At 36.9% G+C, this 16,369-nt stretch overlaps 1 protein-coding gene across 2 annotated transcripts in view; it reads right to left on the minus strand.

Annotated features, from left to right (window-relative positions):
• Positions 1 to 16,369, minus strand: part of LOC111875455 (C-Maf-inducing protein) — a 267,590-nt gene that overhangs the window by 5,236 nt on the left and 245,985 nt on the right. For both annotated transcript variants that reach the window (XM_023871719.2, XM_023871717.2), the window contains 7 exons: positions 10,326 to 10,514; positions 9,191 to 9,294; positions 6,325 to 6,537; positions 4,707 to 4,799; positions 3,805 to 3,961; positions 3,284 to 3,541; positions 793 to 987 (listed from right to left, as the gene is read on the minus strand). In XM_023871719.2, the coding sequence (XP_023727487.1) occupies positions 793 to 987; positions 3,284 to 3,541; positions 3,805 to 3,961; positions 4,707 to 4,799; positions 6,325 to 6,537; positions 9,191 to 9,294; positions 10,326 to 10,514 (1,209 nt within the window). The remainder of the gene's footprint in view (positions 1 to 792; positions 988 to 3,283; positions 3,542 to 3,804; positions 3,962 to 4,706; positions 4,800 to 6,324; positions 6,538 to 9,190; positions 9,295 to 10,325; positions 10,515 to 16,369) is intronic.

The raw sequence follows: 16,369 nt of genomic DNA on the forward strand, positions 1-16,369 counted from the left end.
GGGGGGGGGCGCTGCTTTGCGCAACATGTCACAATATATTGTTTGCACTTGGGACGGACTTTGTATCATTTGTCGTGTAGAGTGCAACAGGATGCTTAAATATAATATCAGAGCATACACAGTTGAAGCAGTAGCCATAGATTTGTTAATAATCTTGATATAGAAATGAACAACTGGTCTGAACTTCTGATTTACTCTCATATTAACATTTTCTAAATATTTCAGTAGAATATTCACTTAGTCCAGAGTGGAAAGGTATATTCAAAATGCATTATTCACTGTTTTGATTAATGGGTCTTCATGTTCTTCAACTGAGGGTATAAAGCCATGGTTGCAAAGGTAATCACAGTATAAATATCACTCTGCACACATTCAGAAATATATTTTTTCTCATATTTCATTAAATATTTGCCATATCAGAAACTGCCTCAAATATATACCTCATTTTATATTATGTATTCATTTTCTGCATAATGGCTCATTTTTTAGAAAATTATCAAGTTTAGTTTCAGCTTATTGTAAAGCAGGAGTTATATCCGACCAAAACATATCAAAATTAAATGTGCTGACAATTTTTAGTATGAAACCCCAATATCATATTTCTTTGAAATCTATTAAAGTTTCAGAGGTAAAACACATAGACAGACAGACAGACACACTCTCATGAATTTCATAGACTCTGCAAAACAACACAGTCAAAATAATTATAACAGTGAATGAGCATACACTGTATATCATAAAGTAAATAGTGATTTGTGCCTATTTGAACATTGGTATGGCAACATTTCTTACCTGTGTAGCCCACAGATTCAGATACTTGAGGGATGGCAGCTTTATGAGCTGCTCAGCACATGCACTTGTCACATGTGTGAAAGCAAGGCTAAGGACCTCAAGGTTGCCGAACGAACCACAGCTCAATAGCCGAGCTATGTCAGCATCAGTTGATCGGCTTGGTAATGTCAGCTTTCGAGGTCCTCCTTTTTGCTGCTATAATAGTCCCATAAACCAAAAAATATTAGTAAAACTTAGTTAGGAACTGCAACTGCACACTCATTATTTAAATTTACAGACCCTCACATACAAAGCAGATGATTCATTGTGCAAGAACATCTTTGTTTAGTATGGAGAATCCTGCTTCTGGTAACTTTAATACAGAATTCAGCTCTTGCTCTGAAAGTGAAAATACTATGCAGAATACAAGACAGTTGAATAAAATAAAAACTCCGTGATTTTAGTCCACAAGCAAACTGTACCGACCAAGCAACTACCACTTGGTGAAGTTAGTGCCAACTTTTGCAGACAGAGGGTGTCACGTGGTCAGCACAACGAATCCCCATTGCCGTTAATTTCGGTTTTCTAGACCGGAGCCACTATTTCCTTGAAATAGCTACTCAATTATAATCTCAAGGTTGAGTGGACCACATTCCAGAGCCACTACTTCTCAGAAAAAATCTGGTAGCGCCGGGAATCGAACCCAGACCTCTGGATCTGTAGCCAGGACCACTAGACCACAGAGGCGGTCAGACAGTTGAATAGATTGGAAAATAAGGGAAAAGTGGCACTTAACACTGAATTGTAAGTACATCTCATCTTTACAGTTATGGTAATTCATTTTAAATTACTGAGATGATAAAACAGTAGGTGTGTAGTAAGCAATGCATTCATAATCTTGATACAGAAACTGTCAGGATAGGCACCATGAAAAGACAAGCACTATTGATGGTGGCAGTGGCGGTGGTAGTGGTAGTGCTAATAGTAGTAGCAGTAGTATGGTGGTAGCAGCAACTGTGGCAGTATTGATGGTGGTGACAGTTGTGGTATTTTCCTTTAGGGAATACTTTATTGCTTAAGTACAAATTCTGTCCATGCCTAATTTGCTGGATATGACCTCAAACTATTGCATTGTCGCTGTGTTTGGAGTTACTGACTCACCTACAAACAATATCTCATACATAATTTGTAGGAATTTTTACAAAAAAAAATCATAATCTTCCATTGGTTCATATCCTGAGCCAGAAGAATCAAATCCTTAAACTTCAATCCATTTCTGTAAGATCCATTTCAATATAATCCTCCCAACTATATCCAGGTCTTCCTAGTGGCCTCTTTCCTTCTGGCTTTCCACCACAATCTTGTATGCATTCTGCATGCCTCCCTGCATGTTATATGCTCTGTCCAGCAAATCCTCCTGTAGCTTATCATTCTAATTACATTAAGCAAAGAGTAAAAATTATGGAGCTCCTCACTACTGCTGATGTTAAATACATAAAAACAAATAGCATACAAAATGAAGTTGTATATTTTTATATACGTTAAAAATACGAAAATTTCTTATCCAAGCTATTACAGTTCATAAGGTTTGCTATGAAACCATAAAATAATTCCATATGGGCCCAAAGTTGCACAATTATAGACGACAGCTCTACTATGAACATTCTTAGTATGGAGTTCATATGTAAATTAAAGTGATTATATGCATGCTAGTCAAAGGCCTAATAACTAACCACATGGAACAGAGCCTTTCTTGAGTAGATACTAAATAGTTACTTAAGCAGTCAAGAAATTCCCCACCTGTTAATAAACCTGAAGGTTCATTATTGTGTTCATAAGCACCTTCCATTAGTCTGTATACTTAAGCCAAATGAATCCAGTCCACACCATCATTACCTGCTACTTTAAGATCCATTTTAATATTATTTTTCTGTTCATAAACAAGTCTCTTAAGTGACCTTGCTATTCAGGGTTTCTCACTGAAAACTGAGTATACAATTCTCATCTCTCCATCATTTATGCTACATTCATCTCTCACCTCATTTTACCTTACTTGAACATCGTGATAATAACTGGTAAAGAGTTCAGATTTTAAGGCTCCTCATTATACAGTTTTCTTCAGCCTCCTTCCTGTCTCTTAATTCAAATACTCTTGACATCCATCATCAAACACCCTCAAACTATGTTCTTCCCTTAGGGTGGTAGACTATGTTTCATTGTCATACAAAGAAACAAATAAAATTCTATATTTGCGAATTTCAATTTTTTACATTTCATATAAGAGATAAGAAGATAAAAAATACAGAACTGAATGAGAGCAAGCATTCCCCAGATATAATCTAGTCTGTTACTTTGTGAATTTATTTCTCATTTGTTACTGTTATGTCCAAGAAGAATTCATATAACTTACACAGCCAATTATTAAGATTAAAATTTTAAATTTTCTATACAAGCATTTATTAATATTAAATCTAGATGTCTCAATTCAAACACCTGTATTCTGCATTCTCACCAGCTCACGAAGATGCAGCTGTCGCTGACAGAGAGCTGCATAATTATCCCGACCTGAGGCTGTGCTCTGGAGTGTGGACACGAGTTGCATTTTCTGGTCCTCTTGCTCGATAAGTTCCCACTCCAGCATAAGGCACAGTGCCTCCTGGGCAGCTGAATGGTCCCGCAGAGCAAGCAATAGACAGGCCCCAAGCTGTTTCTTCATCAGTTGTGATAGGAACCACTTGCAGCGGCAACAACAGTGCAGCAGGGTCTTCAGCTGTTGAGACACAAAGGTTTTGCATTCTTACTGAAGCAGTGATTTTTTGCATGGTTCATTTTCAGGTTATGTAAGGATGCTATACGAACTAAAGATGTTGGTTGACTGATTTGTAAGTTCCTTAATAATTCTATTCAACTGCAAAATTTATGCAGTGCTGACTAAATAGGAAGGTGATCATGACTGCTGCAGAGATAAAGATTTAGGTGGACAGTGGTGGTCTATTTTAAGTTTTAAGACATAAAATGGCTCAAAACTCTTACCATATGACCCCAGGTTTGCCCATCATCAGTACAGACAGGACTCGATGGACAATAGACATGGAACCAGCCTTCTTTTCCTTTGCGGACAGCCTGCACCATCTGGTGCGATGAGCATCTTGCATCAGTTCCAATACGTTCCATCACAGGTCTGAATCTCCTGCCAAAACAAAGCAGAACTTAAAACTGTCAGACACAAAATAAATGACCTATATTTTATACTGAGTACCTATTTTTTGTATGACAGATCATTCTAATGTTTATAACACCTTTACGTAATGTAATGGACTGATAACAAACCAAACAAACTCTGAATAACAACTTTTAATGTAGATCTCCCAAATATCAGTCCTTTTCTAAATCTGCTAATTTGGTTTCGAGTTGAAACATATGGATGGAAGGATGAACATATTTCCCCATTCCATACATATCATGCAAATAACTCAAAGAAAGGAGGAATTATAATCATAAAAAAAGCAGTTTCATGACATCAGTATTCTATGAAACTTCAAATACGTGTGTTCTTAATTGCTTTCAGTGCCTTACCAAGTTTTCCCAGTTTATGAATCATTAAATTACAATGAAACATCTTTTTTAAAATTTACTTTTAGGCAGTGAGCTAGAGTGAAGAAAATTTTGAATGGAGGAAATTTAACACCAAAGTTACTGACATGGTATCATTGAAGGTAAATATTAAATGTGGCAAAACCTAACATTGAGGAACATTCAATGAGGTTTCCAGTGTATTACAAACATTTCCCTAGCTGTGTCCTTCATACATGCAACATGAAACATACGTCTGTATAAATTATGAAGTAGAGAGATGTTAAACAGCATAAAGTGAAGATAGTGAAATATTGTTGGGTCATTAATACAATTTAAAAATTAAATTTATGTTGACTTACCTGATGAATGGTTCATGAGCCAGGGCATCACTAGGAAATGGGATAGGCTGTAGAAGCTGTGCCAGTACAGGTCTCCAGTCATCATATTCAGAGCTATAAATTGGAAGAACAGGTTACATGTCTCTCTGTTTCATATGATACTCATATATTATAATCCATTTAAGACTTTTTGGGAATGATGGGTGCATGACAGGGGTTGCTAGAGAATGTATATGATTTTACAGCATTCCATTTCAGCCCACTTACCTTCGATAACAAGGAAAACAGGTTTTTAATGCCACTGTTTTCATGTGCAAGCCCCCCACCCCTTCCAACATTTGAACCAATGGATAGATTTTCATGAACACCTTAGAACTGCTTCATAGTTTGTCAGTATGCATCACAGTTAAATTTGTAGGCACATAGCTTTAAGTTTTACAGAAATATAAAGCCAGAATTTTTTTGCCAGGATTTACATTGCTGTCATGAGAAATATTTTACAAAGATATCAACTCTACATTTAATTTCACAACTGAACTGAACATATGCATAGTCTTTAACAACGAAAACAATAAACCATTCAGGCATGAACACTAGACAGCTAATGAGAAAATGTGGATTTGCTAGTAATTGGAAGTAGAAACTAACATGAGAGAGTAGAAAACTGGGTCTCCAAAAATGTCTAATAGTCCACTCAATAGAAACCTCACAAATTCAAAGAACACACACAGAATTTCAGCACAGACATCTTGGAAAACAACTTCTGAAAGAGCAAAGAGGAGATGGAAGAATAACATATGAAGGATTTTAGGGATAGTTAGATTCTGGAGATAAAGCTGGATAGATGTGTCTCAAGATCACATCCAATGGCAAACTTTGCTATTAGTGACATTGCATCTTGAGCTTCTATTAACAGGACATTATAGTCAAATCCAATATTTATTAAAAAAATACGCCATTCTTAACACACACATATGCTAATAAAAGTAGTTATAAATCACTATTTTATATTGATGGTGGAAATACTATAATGTTTAGTCTCTTAGAATACAACTAAATCAACTTTCACTTTGTAATGGAGAGAGAGAGAGAGAGAGAGACCTTCTCAGCAATTATGGCAAAGAGAAAGACAATGAATAATAATTTAATTCTCTACGTATTTTGTCATATATATATTTGGTAAAAAGAAAAAGAGCCAGCTTCAAATAATTAAGTGAAGAATTACTGATAGCACGAGCAACCAATTACAGACATAAAGAGGTCGTCTCAATCAAATGTAGAAAGGAATGGTATGCCTCAAAACAGAAACTGTAAAGTGAGCCTGCGTTTAAACATTTTAGAGAGCCCTGTATCATAGCATATGCTTGATAAAATAACAGCTGAGATATATCACAAGATTGAAAGAGCAGAGGGCATATGAGCACATAAACCTTGCTTCAGTCATGACAGTTTCTAACTAAATTTACTCACAGAAAAATATTTCTTGTATCATCTCAAACATTTCAGGGAAGGAAAAGGACAAATCCATAAATTATCCTTCCCCAAAATATGGATACACGCTGTAGCTTGTTACAAAAATGATGCAGCATTATAATCCCAAACAATATGACAATGAAATAACATATGGATTCATACTCACGCATATAGGAACACAGTAACATAACACTGAAGTTCTTTTTCATGGATTGTTTCCTCTGTTCCTTCACCCAAGTCCTTCTCTGAGTTGGGTGTTTCGTTCAGTCTTGCTAACATACGCCGCTCCTCAAAATTAGAAAAGATGGCAGCTAGGCACACAGCCACAAGATTTGGTAGAACACGGGGGTGAGGGCATCCACTCCCAGGACCATGGACACTACAGGACAATAACACATGCATTGAATGGATATCCAATATCACATGGTGTTACATCCATCAGACATGGTATGACACACAAACACTAAAAGTGACAGGAAAATGGGTTAGGAATCATACATCAATAGTCCCTAGTGATTGTGGGAGGGTTCCTTGAACCTCTGACAATAATCCACTATCACTAAAATCCTTGTAAATGGCCAAAATCAGCTAGATCAACTGATTGAGTCTTCAATTATTTTACAATTCTGATTCAACAGCAGAGACCACATAACATCATGAAATGGACAATCACTGTGAATGGAACAGATCTTGAAGGAGGCAGTCATGGTCTAATTTTAAGTACTACCCTAACATCCATACCAAAAGACTGAGGAAAAATTTATGAAAACCATCAGGCATGACATCTAGTAATCCCTGAAATATCTGAACCAGGTACCATCCAAGTAGTTCCATAACTCTTGAGAGTTACTGCTCACTAACAAAATCAAGTAGGTTTATATCTCAAATTGTATTCTCACCAATACCATGGTGAACATTGTCGTATGTTCCCAAAATCATGCAAATGCAATTTTATGACACCATTTAATCAAGTATGGCTTCAGTGTACCAGTGCTATGCTACTATTGCACATTATTTTTCCCCTTTTCATTTTGCCTTATATGACCACTTGATTTCCTCACCAGTGCTGGAAATGGGGGTAGACATAGGCAGACACTGCCTGTTTAGTTCCATAGCTTCCTTTTACGAAGCTATTTCCAGTGGCTAAATCATTCCCAACAGTGAGAAATGTAGGAACAAATACTCTATAGTTGAAAACAAGCAAGAGATGAATTATAACTCCTTTCATGAGTATTCATCATTCCCTATGCTTTTTGGCTCATTTCTGAGTATTTATCACATACTGCAAAGCTATTTCCATGCCTACTCCTCACTCTCTTAAATCCATCTGTGGTGTGGTCAAATAATAAATACCAGACCTACACCTACAGAGATAAATTTAATAGTATGAATACAGGAGTACTCAAAAAGACTTGTCTCACTGTGCAGTAACATACTTTAGATATTAAAGTAGATATTATTCTTAGCCTTTGAACATCTGTATTCTCTGTGAAGGCAATCATTTCAAATAAATGTTCTTTACCATTCTATCAAAATGCATGTTCATCTGTACACCTCTAAACCTCTGTGCACCTGTGCGGCTCTCCACATCTTTGCACCTGCAAGCCTGTGCGCCTGCGTGCCTCTGAACTTTTGTATACATACATACATACATCAGCATTTCAGAGTATTCATAAGTGTGCAACTGGCACTGAATGCCTGTGCATGCGTGTGTGTGTGTGTGTCTGCATGCATGCACGATATATATATATAGAGAGAGAGAGAGACACACACACACAAGACAGGATGTCCTGAGGGATATGTTTTGGTGAAATATCTATACTTCCCCACATTTAAATAGGCAACAGAGACTAAATAACATGTACAGAGGATGAGATGAAAAATGGAAAAGAAATTCATGTGTAGTGTAAAATGAAAACTGAGAACATGTATCATTTAAAAAATCATATAAATAGAAATATATTCATGAACCATGTGCTTTTAATGTCACAAACGATTTACAGCATCCTAGAAGGAAATATCACTATACGTGTAATCTAAAGTTCCTAGGAACTTATGAAACTACAAGAATCCAACCTTAATAGAGAGCATCAGATCAATGGATTTTCCTTTCACCTCTGAAAAGTAAATGTAACTTTATATGTGAGCAAGAGTTCCTAGAAAATTACAAAAAAATACCACCATACCATGTAATAAAAAATCCAAACAGAAATTAAGCATAAGATGAAATATCATCAATATATTACACAAGGCAAGGTACAGAATTTTCACCAAACTAACTAATGTACTGCTAATAATTACTCATATCTCCAGAAAGTATTTATGTGGAGCCTGCGAATTTTTCTAAAAGCATATTTGCCATTACTCACATGGTCAGTTTTAGTCTCAAGACTGAAACATACACTGCAGTGGCAGATGTAAAACTTTTTAGTCCTGAACAGTGTGTCAGTACATATCAATTGCTTTACAGTATTAGTATTAGTCTGTGCAAGCTGAAGAAAAGTCATATGTATAACAATATATGTAAGATGAATTTTATTAATATTCATAGAAGATTATTTTAAGAGTTAACAAATTGTTTAGTACTTAAACATGTATACCTTAATATTTTAGCCTTTAGCAATATAACCAACACAGGAGAACACAGTAATACTAAATATCACCCAACAGTCTTGGCATACTAATATGTAATGTGTAAAGGACAGTTAAATGAACTTGCCTGACTTAATGAGGATACAATGAACTGAAATTAAACTTATCACAGTAAGTGTGGTAACTTGGAATAAGATCATCATCATCATTGTCGTCGTCATCATCATCATCATCATCATCATTAAAGGGAAATTTAAATTAAACAATCAGTAAAGGAAAGTATGGTTCAAATTCTGAAGCAAAGTGTGTCTATAAATGCTCATATTAATTTGTTATTCAAAATCGTGGATTTGTGCAGCACTAACAGTTACTGAACTCGCTTCCTTTCTTTGAACTGAATACAACAAAAGTTAACTAACGACTGTGAGTGTGTTTCTTACCTCGAGACAAATTTCTGAATGACAACTTCTCCTGCATTTTGAGAATAAAGAGCCCGAATGTAATCTTGCACAAAATGTCGCATGTGTTGTGACTTGCTGAAGTCCTGGAAACAATGCATATCTGTATTTATATTTGAAAAATCCAAAAATAAATTAAACACACATTTATTTCTAAAACTCACTGCAGCTTTCTCTTATCTGCTTCTATATTAGTGGAAACGTCATATTCTTTTAATGCTTTATTTTTATATTGTTTATTTCCTTTTTTATTCTTAATTGTATTTATTTTAACTGCTATTGCTTTGCTTCTTTGTTGGAATGTAATATTACAGATTATGTCCATGATCATAATGGCACTACTACAGTGGAGTTCAGTAGGTGTGTTTCAAACTTTTAGTGAGACAGGCTGAGATGTAGGCCTGAAGTTACATTAGAGACACTCATTTCAGAAAGGAACTAATCTGCGAAATTCTGCATTAAATTTTAGCTACATGGAGATGTAACAAGTTAAGTGGTGTTGTGGAAAAACAGGATGGTAAGAGAGGAATTATCATAAATATTTTAGTTTTTATGGTGTTTAGAGTATTATAGCCTTTCAATAAGCAGTGTGTGGTGTGACAATGTTTGAAAACCACTGTCCTGAAGCTCCAGGCCTTCTACATTTTTATGCCTCATTCGAAGCTCTTATTTTAGTGTCTAGGATAATTATTCAGCAAGAATTCAGTTTGCACGACCTCTTATCCAAGAACTGCTGTCACAGTTTATCAGTGATTATTAAATACAAAAACCAAACTTATATCATTATTCATGTTAGTGCCAATAATAGTTACATGTTCTGTATACCTATGTTAGTCACTTAATTTTTAGGCATAAAATGTCATTAAAATCCAAATTATATATGAAAATTTTGATACTGTTTTAATACATACTTAATTTATATATTCTATCTGATCTGCATAATTTCAGTTTTACAGTCACCAGAATAATTAAATTAGTATGCTGGGATCCAGCCAGTAAATGTAGCAAAATTAAGCATTATGAATGCTGTCAGGGCTGCAATGTACCTTTGATCAAAGCGTTTTCCAAGTGAATATAATTACTCTGTCCAAGTTACGTGATATGAGACTGAACATACTACATTGTGTTTGAGGATTCGATGTGCTATAGGAGTCAGCTTGTCAGCCACAATGGGGGACCGTGGATGTGAAACACAGTGTCTGGAGAAGAAATGGCACATCTCTGGGGTGGGAGGATTGTTGTCCAACAAAGGTGCAATGATGCTGATAAGCTCCTCACTGCTGGCCCGACTGGACCATAGGTCCTCCTGCAACACATGAAAAACACAGCTGAACATAACTGTAGGTTGAACTTTTATTTAGAAGGTGTTTGTCTATCAGCCAGGTCATTATCTGTACCATATACAACATCCACAGTTAAAACAGAGGAATTAAATAACTTATGAACCAATCAGGTGTGTCTAATTTTACAGACTTCTAGCCATGGAAACTTTCCCAGCTATGCAGTTTTATCATAAAATAACAAATAAAAAGGTGTGTTTAGTAGCTTTAGCTAATATTTCTGTTTCACCTTCACTGTCCTGCAAACTATAAATGTTCTCTGCAAGATGGGTAAAAAAACACTACTACTAGTAGGCTTATTTCTTGGTACAGTTTAGCGTGAATCACTTGTGTCAGTAAGTGTGACTTCAGATTCACATGAAAAGCCTTGTTCCAGTTATTAAGCTCCACATTGTCATATCATGGTAGGTAAATTTATTAAATTCCATTCTCATACAAGAAAACTGCACAACATTTTATTTACATGAAAAACATGAGTTCAGGACAGTTACAAAGCAGTACTGGTGCCAAAACTATTATATAAGAGTTTTCAAGTTCAAAAGTGTTATTTTGAAAAAAAATTCATTTAGTTTCAAAGCCTAAATCAGTCATTTAATATATTGCTACCATCTGTGGACTTAGCAAACTAAGTAATTTATTAAGTTAATAAAAATATCAGTATTTGCAAATCGTGATTTACACCGCTTAATTTTATGCCTGAACTGTATAAAATGAGTGCATAGTTGTGGCAGTGTCTTTGTCAGTCCACACATTTCATCTCTGAAAGTGCTTAATGAATTTCAATACAGATCTGTATGAGGGATTTACAAGTATAATGAAAATTTACGGCAAATTTTATTTTGGTTGACCAACACAGCAACACTGCTTTACAATTTTTTTCAACAATAGCAAACCATACAATAATACTAATACTAATATAATAAATCATTACATGGACTAAATTAGGCTATAGATGTCATGATGTTCTACAATGTTTATTTGAAACTTTTTTGATATGATAAATATTCAACAGAAAAAAAGGAGACTCATTTTTAAGGTACAAGCTTTACAACAGTATATTTCTTTTCTATATAAATGATCTTTCTACAATTTTTAATAGCACAGTTAAACCAGTCTTATTCGCAGATGACACTAGTTTGGTGATTAGTAGCAATAATAACTTACAATATAATAGGAATGTGAATATCTCTTTGACTGCCTTAATGAGTGGTTCAAGTCAAACCTGCTAACCCTAAACTTCAGCAAAACTAAACATGTACAATTTGCGGCTAAGTCTTGTCCTAATACCGGAGTTATGGTTAATTATTGCAATAATGTGATCCCAAACAGTACCGAGGTGAAGTTCTTGGGTATAATTGTTGAAAGCACGTGTACTTGGAAGGCCCATATATCCCAACTCATACCTAAGTTGTGTAAGGCNCACTCACTCACTCACTCACTCACTCACTCACTCACTCACTCACTCACTCACTCACTCACTCACTCACTCACTCACTCACTCACTCACTCACTCACTCACTCACTCACTCACTCACTCACTCACTCACTCACTCACTCACTCACTCACTCACTCACTCACTCACTCACTCACTCACTCACTCACTCACTCACTCACTCACTCACTCACTCACTCACTCACTCACTCACTCACTCACTCACTCACTCACTCACTCACTCACTCACTCACTCACTCACTCACTCACTCACTCACTCACTCACTCACTCACTCACTCACTCACTCACTCACTCACTCACTCACTCACTCACTCACTCACTCACTCACTCACTCACTCACTCACTCACTCACTCACTCACTCACTCACTCACTCACTCACTCACTCACTCACTCACTCACTCACTCACTCACTCACTCACTCACTCACTCACTCACTCACTCACTCACTCACTCACTCACTCACTCACTCACTCACTCACTCACTCACTCACTCACTCACTCACTCACTCACTCACTCACTCACTCACTCACTCACTCACTCACTCACTCACTCACTCACTCACTCACTCACTCACTCACTCACTCACTCACTCACTCACTCACTCACTCACTCACTCACTCACTCACTCACTCACTCACTCACTCACTCACTCACTCACTCACTCACTCACTCACTCACTCACTCACTCACTCACTCACTCACTCACTCACTCACTCACTCACTCACTCACTCACTCACTCACTCACTGAAGCCATGGTTAATGTGGTGTACAATATCTCAAAGAATGCATTCACTCACTCACTCACTCATTCACTCACTCACTCACTCACTCACTCACTCACTCACTCACCCACTCACTCACTCACTCATGGAGCTGAGCCCTTTTTGAGAATCTGCTAATTGTGCAGCTACTCAAGAACTTACCAGCATTTTATGGAACCCAAAAGTTCATTACCATGTTCACAAGAGCCCTTCACTGGTCCCTATCCTGAGCCAGATCAATCGAATCCATATCATCCCATTTTAATATTGTCTACTCACCTATATCTTGGCCTTCCTAGTAGTCTCTTTTCTTCTGGCTCTCCCACCAATATCCTATATGCAGTCCTCTTTGCCCCATTCATGCTACATTCCCTGCCCATCTCATCCTCATTCACTTGATCATTCTAATTGTACTTGGTGAAGAGTACAAGTTATGAAGCTCCTCATTGTGCAGTTTTCTCCAACCTCCAGTCACTTCATCTCTCTTTGGTTCAAATATTCTCCTCAACACCCTGTTCTCAAACACCCTCATCTATGTTCCTCCCTTAATGTCAGAGTGCATACAAAATTCTGCTCCTTTCTTGTAAAAACAATATTAATGTGTTTAATTCTTGTAACAACTCTATTCATTGCTAATTCTTTCCGCTGCCACAATTAATCCTGTGCAAAGGCAGTTAGTACTACATCATCATACATCTTTTAAGAACGTTATTTAGATTACAGGAACTGCAAATTAATTACAGCAGCTAAACAAGGGGCTAGAGAAACTTATTACTTTATCAGGCAGCTTCATGAAGTGCAGATAGAACATAATGGAGGGATATGATGATGCTTGACTGATTGTTATTGTTAACGCTGAAAAACGCTGTTGTGTGATGAACTTCAACCATAATAAAAAATCTGTAAGGCAATTTACAAGTCTGAGAAGAAATACGTGTATGTAACTTTTTAATCGAAATTAAGGATGAAGATGAAAAAGCTCCTTCATTTCACAGTTGTGAATTCTGGTGTTGCAAACCGTTCACTAACTTCGTCCAAACACACAGACAGATCACTGTCTATTCATTTAAATTTCCCTATAGCACAACAAGATCAGAAACGGCGCTCTCCATAGTAAAGTACATAAAATTACTATATATGTACTACAAACCTATGGGCCTTCATGGCCTGTTACAGGCATAGCTTTACTTTTACTTACTATAACAGCGTTCTTTGAGGTTTGTTAAGCTTACTTAAGAATGGGAATAATGAAATGCAGATTAGTGGAAGTTTTCCATACCGAAATTCAACAAAATATGGGAAAGTGTCTGTGGGATACATGGAAAGTCTCTTAATGGCCTTATGTAAACCAAATTTATTATGGTTCAATGAAGCTGAAGATCAGAACTGCTGGATAGCTTTTAGAGACAATATCCCATAAGGACTTTGAAGAAAATCTGTCCAGTGGTGCAGGCGCTGATACAGATCACAGACAGACAGGCAGGCATTACCTCCATATAAGGCTGCATTTCCTTTTTACTTCGTAAAGAAAGCCTAAAATTTCAAGGAAGGAATGCCAGAACAAAGGGATCTTAAAATGACTACTACCATTAATACAGTCATTATCACCACCAAACCACAATCATTCTTCTTCTTCTTCTTCTTCTTCTTCTTCTTCTTCTTCTTCTTCTTCTTCTTCTTCTTCTTCTTCTTCTTCCACTCTGCATGGACTAGATATCTGCATGGGTCTCAGAAACTACCTTCCTTTTTCTGTCTCCTTGATCGTCTCTTTCATTTTAAAATTTCATGCTGTCTTCGACCACCTGTCTAGACCCATTCCACCTAGCCTTCTTCTCAATTCAGCTCTTTCTTTATGTAGGAATATTTTCAACCGCATTAGACGAAAACACATTACATATTGATTTTACAACAAACGTTGGAAATGGATCAATGGAAAAATATCTCTTTCTCACACTGGGAGCAATCATTTATCCATTCTCTGAAACAAAGGCTCACAAGATCACTCTTTCCCTCCCGAAGGACAAATCCGTGTGAAGTCCGTCAGAATTCCATGCAAAAATTTGCGTAATTCACGGCAGTGAAAGTAAACCTACGGGAATTCCATAATGTTTAATGTAACATTAGAATACATGCAACATGCAACATTAGAATACCGAATTTTAATAGATTTTTATGTTAATGTTCGTCTTTTAACATTTTTAATACTAAAAGTCGATAAAATCGGTAGCTGATTTATGGCATGTGATGATGGATGCAGGGTTTATCTAACGAAGTTTTCAGAGCTGCGTGAGTTTAGGGTGTCAAATGGTCAGACATTACGTGAATTAATTGAATGTAATCTGGATAAAGGCTGCTGTGGTCTATTTGAAGGCACTATGCAGGCATTTGCAAGGAGGGACAGAGGTAGATCATCTTCAGAAATGAATCTGACACTGAACGCTTTGCATTACTACAATTCTTACTATGAGTTTTCACAATTGCAGCCATTTTCGAATTTTTTATGTGGAGATGAATTTATTGAATCAGTATAAAAATCGATTCATGTTAGGTGGGTCCCTTGTCACCACAGCATGGCGCGTCATCAGGTTGCGGATGGAGGAGACGCCCTCCAGATATGGAGGGTAGCTGCGAATATACTGAGTAAGGAGTCGCGGACAGCCGACAAGGGGCGGTCCTCCAGCTTGGGGTTGGGCGCGGGGCTCATAATTCCTCACCATAAAAAATAAGCTTATTACGAAATATTTAAAAAAGCCTTGGACCTAGACGGATTCTTTGGATAAACGACCTAAGCTAAAGAAAATGGACATGAATTCGGTACATGGAACGTCAGAAGTATGTATAGGGCAGGTTCGCTCAGGGCAGTGGCAGAAGTAATCTCAAAATACAGTTAGATTTAGTTATAAATTAGATTTAGTGGGAGTACAGGAAGACAAATGGGAGGGAGGTGTCACTGAACCAGCAGGCGAATATACATTTTCCTATGGAAAGGGGAATGAGAATCATGAATTAGGTACAGGGTTTTTCTAAATAAGAGAATCATATCAGCAGTTAAGAGGGTAGAGTTCATTAGTGATAGGACGTCATACGTAATACAAAGAGATCGCTGGTGTGATATCATCGTTCTGAATGTTAATACCCCAATAGAGGACAAAATTGACGATGTGAAGGGCAGGTTCTACGAAGAACTAGAACATGTTTTCGATAAATTCCGTAAATACCACATGAAAACTTTTCCAGGAGATTTCAATGCCTAAGTAGGGAGGGAAGACATTTTCAAACCAACAGTTGGGAATAAGAGTTTACACGAAATTAGTAATGATAATGGAGTTAGAGTAGTAAACTTTACCAATCCAAAAATCTTATTGTCAAAAGTATAATGATGCAGATATTGTGTAAATCGACGTTTCGGAGGAAAGTATACTCTCCATTTTCAGGGTATAAAAATCCTCGTGCGAGGAACCACTGTGAACAGGTGGGTACACCCCCAATTTGAGCGTTGGCCTACCTCCATGAAACTCTCCGTTTCACTTCGGTTTACTAATCCTAGAGATTCGGTAGGGCTCCTTGGGCGGGTGATCAGCTCATCGCAAGGCCTCTACCTG

The sequence above is a fragment of the Cryptotermes secundus genome, unplaced genomic scaffold, assembly GCF_002891405.2.
Source record: "Cryptotermes secundus unplaced genomic scaffold, Csec_1.0 scaffold304, whole genome shotgun sequence".
Taxonomy (NCBI): domain Eukaryota; kingdom Metazoa; phylum Arthropoda; class Insecta; order Blattodea; family Kalotermitidae; genus Cryptotermes; species Cryptotermes secundus.